This window comes from Nicrophorus vespilloides, unplaced genomic scaffold (assembly GCF_001412225.1).
Source record: "Nicrophorus vespilloides isolate i.1.1-1 unplaced genomic scaffold, Nicve_v1.0, whole genome shotgun sequence".
NCBI classification, from domain to species: domain Eukaryota; kingdom Metazoa; phylum Arthropoda; class Insecta; order Coleoptera; family Silphidae; genus Nicrophorus; species Nicrophorus vespilloides.
This window is the reverse complement of record NW_017095717.1, coordinates 2,827-12,779: the sequence shown is the minus strand read 5'-3', so window position 1 is coordinate 12,779 and position 9,953 is coordinate 2,827. Positions and strand designations below refer to the sequence as shown.

The window sequence follows — 9,953 nt, the reverse complement described above, 5'->3', positions numbered from 1 at the left end:
ACGACCGCATTGATTGCGCGAAATCTAATCGCTTGTGTAATTCGCGGTTTCCCTATTGAAATTCCCAAGAAATATTTAATTATTATATTAATACTGTGTTTTTTTTTTTTAAAGATATACTTCGGATTCCTTTGCTTTACGGTTAAAGATAAGATACGAGCGAAACCGCAATATCCAGTTAATCTAATTAACGAAATTAATTATTGCATTTCGTACTTATTCATTGATAAATTAATTAATACAAATTGTGAAGCAACTCGAGTTATTTTTATATTGTAATCATTATGTACAAATATTTAGAAAATTTGTTTCTAAATTCTCATAATTGTGTTTGTTTGTTATCAAGTTTTAGCGAACTATACCGCAATATCCAGCGAAGGAGATTCGTAATTAATCAAAATCGGTTTCAACGGCGCTCCGGTTTTCGGGCTTTCAGAGCAATCAGAATGCAATTAAATATGAGGAAGGTGGAATCCAATGTAATAATGATGATGATCGAATGTAGGTATAATCGGAGATTTTGTTACTTACATGTTTCGTATTGCTGTGCAGAATCTAAACAATCCGCGTACGGAAAATAGGGATTGTTCTCGTAGAACTGCTGGTACATCTTCGCGTAGTTGATGGATTGCCAGTAGTTGTTGATGGACGTCTGATGGTAATGATGGTTGTTACGGTTGGACAACGTCTGCATCTGCGTTTCGAACTTGACCTCCGGAGGAACTTCTTCTTCGTTGGTTTTCAGGATATCTTCGATTCGGAAAGACATGATGATGATGATGGTGCGACGCTCGCTCTGGAATCCCACTGATAACTGCTGCACGCCACAAAACACATACAAACACACGATCATCTATCGGATCCCAAAAATTAATCCCTGATACGTTTTCCTTCCATCGCACTTTCAGACAGCAATTGAGGTCGGAATTTTACAAATTAAACCAAAAAAAAACACATAACACTTATATATATATTAACTGAGCAATTGGCTTATCAACCGGAATACTTCTTCCGGCTTAGAGCAGATTACAATTGGCACGTTGCTGATTTTTTTTTTGTAAAACGAAGCTTTGTATAGATTTGCTGCAGCCGTCCGATGCTTTTGTTGCGCGATGCGGGACTGTTCTGAAAAAGAAAAAAAATCACCAAGTTGTTAAATCGAGGAGCGATAAGTTTGCGTTTGTCGATAATGGTCTAGGAAATACCGAGTATTCCGAGTTTCCTGTCCAACCGCCGACAGAACCGTTGTTCCTTTTCCTACGTCAAAGCTTCGATAAGAGTTTTCAGGAAACTCAGTTATGGTTAACAGAAACGTTTCTAAATTCAAGACATGCACCATCACCTAAACACATCACTTACCATTAATCAAAGCTACAGAATTCATCAAATAGTTATAATTAATAAATAAATTAATCTTACCTGTTTTTCTCTGAATTCAATTAGGAATCAAATTGGGATCGTGTAAAAAGAATGAATCAAATAATAAAGACGAAATTCCGAATATTTTTGTTTGTTTATGTTCTCATTTTTCTTCTTGTATCACTTGGACTTATAAACGGTAAAATTTCATAAATAACATTGAAACAATTATCTATTGATTATATACAAAGTGTACATTTAAAAATAACTATATTATTATTCATTTATTTATTTATTTATTATTTACGACATGAAATATCAAGAGCACTTAAGTTTTCCCTTTTCTTTTATTTTTTTTTTAATAATAATATATATATATTTTCCTTAAAATTGTAATTTTTCTCTTATCCACGTTTTTCGTTTCATTTAGTTTTATGCATTTTTTTTTCTTGTTGCCATAACTTTTCTCTCTGCTCCTCGTTTTTCATCTTTTAATTATTATTATTATTATATTTATTTGTTTTTTTTTTGTTTGTTTATATATATATATATCATAATTACATTGAGCTGTCTTCATTGTTGACCTTACACAGTAAACACTTAGGAATTTGGTACAATGGTAATCATTTTCATACTTTTTTTTTTGTTTGTTACGAAGATTATACAGTAGTATATATAATATATATGTTATATGTACACAAATATCATCGTCACATCATTATAGATTTGGCTCTGCCCTTTTATTGGATTATTTTAATTATTATTGTTGGTTTACGTGAGGAATCGAAAGGATTGGGTGGTGTGTGATGATGAGGATTGAAGGATTTTGGGTGGTGTTTGAGGTGGAAACGTTGGCCAACTCCAGCAACTCGGGAGAACGACGTAAGCAATGAAGACAGTGAGTGGTTTTGTATATTTACACACATGGTAGTCTCTAGAGTTAACACGAAGTCCTTTCTGGTTTCGAAGTAATCAGCTGGCGGTCTTCGGTGCTATCAGAATCACTCGAATCGCCATCGTTCACAGCCACTACATTGTAGTTACACGTCACTTTAGGTTTCTTTATGGAAACCCTATTGTAGTCCCTGTGGACGCCCTGCGTGCTGTTTCTCTGAGAAAAATCAAACAATCATCGAATGTAGTTGACATCGAACAACATCATTCTAACGCATGCATACCTGCAGTATGATGAAGATCGTACTGAAGAGGATGATGATGCACAGGCAGGCAACGATCGCGATGCCCGTGATGAAGTTGAAGGGATTCACAAATTGCAAAGTGGAGACGGGCTGCGCCGATACAAGATATGCCTCCACGTTGATGCGTCTCTTATCAGCCAGATTCTTGCAACCTAACCAACATCAATTATAGTATTTGAAGATCCAATCAAATCTTTATTAATTACCTGGGCAGTTTCTGCACGAGTAGTGGCATTTTTGACAGCCGTAATCGGTCTTGTAAAAGCCCTCAGGACAATCGGGTCTGCATTCTCCAGCAGCCAATTGCCATCCGGATGGACAAGCCACGCACTGATCGTGGCCTGGTCCGCTGCAGGTCTCACAGCTTATGTAACACCTGGTGCAAACGCCACGATCGCTGTAGTATCCCGTGGCGCACGTCGATCTGCATTCTCCGCTTTGCAGCTGAAACTCAAGTGTTAGCAAATCCTGCAAAAATATTGAAGAGCGTTTCAACTTTACCTGTAATCCGGGCACACAAGTGGTGCAGTTAGACTTGGAAGAGCACTCGGAGCAGGTGTGAACGCAGGGTTCGCAGGAGTGCAAGTTCTTGTCCTGGAAACGGCCCTTGTCGCACTCGGCAACGCATCTCGTCCCTTGCAGGATCAACGGATGCGAGCAGGAGAGACAGGCGTGTTCCGTCGGGCCATCGCAGGTGCCGCACGTCGAGTGGCACGGCTTGCACAATCCACCATCCGTGTATTGATCTGAAGAACAAACATTGTCGTTACGATTAGATGAAAAAGTTGCTTGAATTCATGTGAACCTTATACAAAATATATAAATTACACGAACGAAGGAGGACAAGGATGGTAAATCAATCTACAATGAAAGGGATTATCGATATCGATAAGAGCATTTTGCAGATCGATCCACTTATCAAGATAACGTTCACAACTTAGATCTTATTATGAAATAATTATATCTATATTATTAATGCATGTACCTGTATCGCAGTGATCGCTTCCGTGCGGAACGCATCTGCCCTTGCTGTTGACTTGCCAATCGTCCAGACAGGAAATGCATGTAGTCTTGTTGCATTCGGAACATCCCGGAGGACACTCTACGCATTCCCTTTGCCTCGTGTCGGCAAAGCGATGGGCCGGACAGTCCTTCACGCAACGGCCCTCGTTCCAGTAACGACCGGCGCCGCAGGTGATGCATTGGGAGCTGTTGGAGCCGCTGCATGTCTCGCAAGAAGTATGGCACGGAAGGCATCTGCAGAAGCAAAAAAAAAACGACATCCAATTATAGAATACAACTTGTATGGCGGGATGATGAAAAAGTGTATTACGTGTAGTCCTCGGTTTCGTAGGTGTCCGGAGGGCAGGAAGCCAAACATTTGTTGTGGTAGAGTAGCAGGTGGTGGTCGCAACTGGTGCATCTATCCGGACGATCCTGGCATCCAGCGCAGTTCGGTTGACACGGGGTGCAAGTCTTGTCGGTGAAATCTGCAGGACGTGAATTGAAATTGAAAAATATGTGGGAACAATCGTGCAGATTGCATGTAAACCGAGACGACAGGATAGAAGATTGTATCGTCTATGTGATTTTGCGATGTTTACCTTCGAAGTATCCTTCGGGGCATTGCTGCATGCAAATGTCGAGATCGACAACCCTCACGTGGCCCGGAGAACAGGAGAGGCAATTGTTTTGGCCGGCGCCGATGCACGTGTCGCACGACTCGTGACACGCCTGACAGACGCCCTGGGAGTCGGCGTAGCTACGTGGAGGACACGCACTCACACAAGTCCTGCATACACAGAAGAGTTGAGATTGAGAAGATTAATGGTTGCGTTCGACTCACTTGTCCATGCGTTTGTTCCTGCAGGCGATGCACTTGTTGGGACCCTGTCCGAAGCATCCCTGATCGTCGCACTGCTCGTCGCAATTCTCCTTGGTCTCCTCGTCGGTGTCTATCCTATTATCGTTATCCCTGATGATTGCCTTCTTACCATCCAAAGAGCTCACAGCTTGATCCCGCTCGGATCCGGCGAAGCTGTAGGAGATCGGGCTGAACCCTTTGAACAGTTCCTGATTGAAGAGGTTGTCGGTGACGGGGTCATGGGTGACTGGATCGGAGAGCGTCGGGTAAGTGAATGAGTTTAGGGATGATTTCCAGGATACCGGCGATACGTTCGAAGACCTCAACCTGATGGGGTTGACTGAGGTGCCGTAGAAGATCAGCTGCCACTTCTTGAGAACTCCTGGTTGATTGACGTGTCTGTTTCCTGCGTTTATGATCTGCAGGGTCCAACGGCCTTCGGCCTTTTCACCCCAGAAGTGAACGCTCAGGAATGGCCAGTCGTCGAAGTTGGAGCTGACGACGTCACGTGGCCGTTCGAAGAGCAGCGTCGAGGTGGTGCCCATCGGCGAAGTGAGCAGGATGCGAAGATTGCCGCGCGGGAAGAACCTGAGCGAGATTTTACATTGAACGTGCTCGAGGAATTGCACCTCGTTCAGCGTGTTGCTGCAAGCGTTGACATCCATGTGCTGGACGAGGGTGAATTTGTACGTGGAATCGATCTGACGATCCTCGACCACCTCCTGAGACTTGCAGATGTGCTGCGCTGGAACCGTGGTCCACTTCTCCGCGAGACTGACGATACCACCTGCGTCCATCAAACCGTAGCCGAATTTATGGCTGAACTTTCTCTTGATCCCGTTCAGCACCCAACCGGACTCCTTCTCCAGAGGCTCAGCGCGAGACGTGATCACAACCAGGTATTGCATATCCCTCCAGGTCAGACTGGGATTAGCCTCGAGCGCCAGAGCACAGATGCCTGCAGCCAATGGGGCGGAAGCTGAAGTCCCGGTGTGCTCCACAGTGCAAATATGATCGGGTCGAAGTCTCGCGTCCATGTCCACAGTTGCCACGCTTTTATCGTGACCCGGAGTTCCCGAACTGTAAGTCGTCGCCAGAGTCGACGAGCACTCCTCCAAATACCACGGTTTATATCTGGAATAAATGCGATTACACTTTAATACTACTAAAAGTTTCAAAACAAATCCCAGATCGGCACAAACCAATCCTCACATTCAAACAATCACAAATTAGAATGAATGATACTCACCCTCCTTGCGTGGCGCTCGAAATGCTCAACGTGAAGATGCTGTTTGTGTAACCGTCGCAGTTGCAAGAATCGGTATGTCTTCCACCGTTCCCTGAAGCCCAAACGAAGATGCTTCCCTTGCCCTTACGACCGCTCGTCACGCCGTAGATGAAAGCCCTTCTCGCCAAAGGTCCAGGACCATCGACCGTCTTTCCATCGTCCTCCGGTCCCCACGAAGCGCTGTATATGTCGATGTGCTCCGGATTTAAGCCAAGGGCTTTAGCCTCCACCGCATCATTCACGACGCCATCCAACATACGAACACCTAGTGCAAAAAAAAAAAGAAGAAATGAGCAAAAAGTGGAAACGTCGGAACGCTTCATCCGTCACGAGGCAAAACCAACATTCATAATCCTTATTGATTAAGATCCTCCCTTATATAATTTTTCTTTTCATCATCATCATGCTTCTTTTAAAGGGGGAGTAAGTAAGAGAGAGAGAGAGAAAGGCAGGACTTTTGTTATCGCGCGCACAGGATAATCATCATAAATTATAACCGCTGCGAAATTATGATTACACCAGATATAAACTCTCGTGTGGCCTGGACTGGTTTTAAGCAGCAAGCGAAAAGGAAATAAAGAATGGACCGAAAGCAAACAGAAGAACAAGAAAAAGGGAGAGAGAGAGAGAAAAAAAAAGGGAGGATCAGTTGCAAACGAAAGAACAGGAAGGAAATAAAAGTTAAACGTAGATTTGCGGTAATATATCAAATTTGATGACGGGAAATGGTATTGCCGCGGATGCAACTGCCATGGGAATCTAACCGACTCGATTTCTCCTCCTTTCAGAAACATCCTAACGATCCGCGATCCGCGAATGCATGCATAATCTATCTTAAAATGTTTAAAAGATAAACAAAATTATACGGAACTTGGGGGAGGGTGCGCTTACAATTTCAAATGAGTCGAGTTTCGCCGTTCGAGGATCGCATCGTTGTTATGTAATGATGTATATTTTAAAAGAGGCCGACATGAATTTACAATGGGCGAAAGTCTATTAGCGAGAGAAAAGGCAAAAATGCAATCAATCAAAACACACTTCAGCGGTATACAAATTAATTACGTCATTCGATAATTGCCGACGCCCCAAATTTTCCTCATTCTTCGATTTTTCGCGCTGCACGCGATCCTCAAACTCCCGTCCCGTCCCAATTGCTTCATAACATACTATGCCATGATATTTCATGTATGGACATAAATCGGAAAGATCATTATAGGTGGTCGGTGGTTGGTTGGTTGCTTGCTTGCCTGGTGGCGGATCCGACGGTTTAATGCGTTCCAGCACGTGAGCCAGATATGGTGGATGCGCCGGGCGCATTATAACATTGATAGCGCCCCCATTATTTATTAGCACCGAAAATCAACCTTTTCGCATTACAATTATTTATGTTTACATGCAATTTCAATTAAACGAATGATGCGAATTGCCACTCCGAATACCCAACTTTTGTCCATTATCAATGATTTAATTGTTACATTTTTATCCATCAAATGTATTCATGTTAATTCGTCTTGATTTCATTACAAAATTCCTATCATGTTGATTACAAAGAAATAATATGAAATTTTCAATTAAGAAATTCATCCACCAAACATAATTAAATTCACTTAATTCGTTTTTATAAAGATACAAAAAAAACAGTAAGAATTTACTGTTAATCGTTAAAAGAAAAAAGAATTTGCGTTGTAGATTACGTACACAAGACGCTAATTACATTCATATCTTCGGAAATGCTCTTGCAAAGTACATAAATTTGCAACTATTAAAGAAAACAAGAAGTGACACAACAAATATTTGCAACAATTATTATTAATTTACTAATTTAAACTTATAATCGAAGCTGCGTTATTTACTAAAAATATTAATATGGAAAATAAACAATCTTTTGTAAATGAAATATTATACTATATATATGTATATTTTCTTTCGTAGAAATGTGAGCAAAATGTTTTTCGCTTATCGAAATTAATTGCGATTTATCTGTTTAATTAATAATCAAGAATTTATTTATTAAATTCGTAAATTATGATGTGAATTTTGGGCTGAATCACTTTACAAAATTAATTAATTTAAAGTAATTATTATGAAAAATAATTATGAAAAATAGAAATGGAAATTATGTTGCTGTTGATTTTATAAAAATCATGAAAAAAAGTATAAAAATTGATAAATAAACGTTGAAATCGTTGGAAAAATTACTTTAAGCTACTTTCAAAGTAAAATGAAATATGTAAGAACTTTATATTCGTTTAATTAACAAAATTTATATCAAAATTTCAGTAATTCATTTGATTTTTAATGTTACGGAGCACTTGGAAAGTAGTGACATGATTTTAATTTTTACATTTTTATCCATCAAATGTATTCATGTTAATTCGTCTTGATTTCATTACAAAATTCCTATCATGTTGATTACGAAGAAATAATATGAAATTTTCAATTAAGAAAAAGCAATCAATTCATCCACCAAACATAATTAAATTCACTTAATTCGTTTTATAAAGATACAAAAAAGAAACAATAAGAATTTACTGTTAATCGTTAAAAGATTCGAGCAGATGGAAACACAAGTGTTGTATTCATCTTTTAATTTCCTCCCGAGTTCAAGTAAACTGCCCAAAAACGTTCACGCTACACAAAACGCAAAGAAAACGCGCGATTGTCCTGCAATAAGGACGAATTAATAACGCAAACATTTCCACCCCGAAAAATGCAAAATTCGCATAACTTCCGCTCGACGATGCAGAAATTAAAAGTCGGATTACAGCAGTTAATTCTTACTACTTCAAAGAAATAAAGTGTACATCGTATAACCGGTCTTTCTTCCTTTAAAATCGCACGCGAAAAAAAAAATAAAGAAACGTTTCTAGACATGTAACAAGAAAAATAAGTTTGGATGATTTACAGAGCCGCAGCGCATTATGTTAATGCTTTCACGACACAGAAAGAAAAATTCTAATAATATAAATTATATAAACGATTTTTTTTTCGCTTCTCTCTTACGATCAAGATTACGTAAATCTCGCAAACAATTGTTACCACCATGAATAAGCAATTTCTTATCTTATAAATAAGTGCAGATTTATGAGGAATTCGAAATATGTTTTGCTACGATTATCAATAATTTCTAAATGTGTAAGAATTCTTGATTGAATGGTTCAATTTAGTATGTAAAATGTTATTGCACAACTATCTTATGGATCGATGATGTCGTCGGTAGGACATGGATGGAATTGTGCAATTCGATTTACGTGTGTACATATTTCGTTTCTTCGCAGCGAATGATTTCGATCCGATTTCCTGGAGGTCCGTACCTCATGTAATATTTAAATTAGGATACAAACATTTGCGTGATCCGCATTCGGAATTACAGACGGAAAAGAAACGAAGTATGGATTAAACGAATTAAACGTTAAGTGGACCACGAATGATCGATCGATCATAAAAAACACATAAAAACAATAAAGCAAATTTTCGCACGACACATTAATCGAACGAATCGCTCAGAAGTTCATTCGTTAATTGGCGTTACGTAAAAACAACATTTTTTTTTCTCGTTTCATGTTTTGAATGTAATGAATTTTGCATGGGGAAAAGTTTTTGGAAGAAGCGGAGCGAAGTTTCTGTGCGACGGAAACAATGGTGAAAATCCAAAGAAAAACAGGTTTCAAAGTGAAGAAAATGTTTATAATGTACGCAGAAAGGAAGGTGGTGTGGGTTTGAAAGAAAGGTCCGACAAATAAATATGCAAACGTTTCGCAAGACCAAGCTTCGGATTGAATACGTAATGAGCGACATGCAAGGGTAGAAATCACGACACTCCTTTGGATAATATTACCGCACACCCTTAAATTATTCATTTTCGCTCTACATAATTTTTGTTTTTGCAAAGAATACAGGTTTTTACATTTCATTTGCGAATAACTTTTCTATTTATTTACATTAATTGGAAACGTCAATATATATATTCGTTAACTTCGGTCTAGCGGGAATTTAATAAATTTTGATTACATTTTTCTCTTTTACGTATTTTTATAATAACCATATATTTATTATATTATATTGAATTGAAATTATTTTATATATATTTCATGATTAAATCAGATGCATTTTTCAAAATCTGTACATGTCTTCACATTTTCTTAAATTTCTCTATAACTACACCATCTATTTACATAATTCAATATACGTTTTAAAGAGAAAAGTCTAGCCTTTCCAAAATGCTATCTCGCAAATCTATGAA

The 9,953-nt window shown here is 39.1% G+C and overlaps 2 protein-coding genes across 2 annotated transcripts; both read right to left on the bottom strand.

Annotated features, from left to right (window-relative positions):
- Positions 1-409: 409 nt before the first annotated feature.
- LOC108561035 lies at positions 410-1,365 on the bottom strand. Its single transcript, XM_017918806.1, has one exon. It carries the CDS (start codon positions 851-853, stop codon positions 524-526), a length of 330 nt encoding a protein of 109 aa, XP_017774295.1. The 5' UTR covers positions 854-1,365; the 3' UTR covers positions 410-523.
- Positions 1,366-1,482: 117 nt separating this feature from the next.
- On the bottom strand, positions 1,483-5,971 carry LOC108561042 (furin-like protease 2). The gene is made up of 9 exons (XM_017918818.1): positions 5,672-5,971; positions 4,405-5,556; positions 4,163-4,350; positions 3,892-4,048; positions 3,544-3,815; positions 3,060-3,304; positions 2,765-3,002; positions 2,538-2,710; positions 1,483-2,470 (listed from the first exon to the last, which is right to left on the bottom strand). The coding sequence occupies exons 1-9, from the start codon at positions 5,965-5,967 to the stop codon at positions 2,300-2,302; spliced, it is 2,892 nt and encodes a 963-aa protein (XP_017774307.1). The 5' UTR covers positions 5,968-5,971; the 3' UTR covers positions 1,483-2,299.
- Between the last annotated feature and the right edge of the window lie 3,982 nt (positions 5,972-9,953).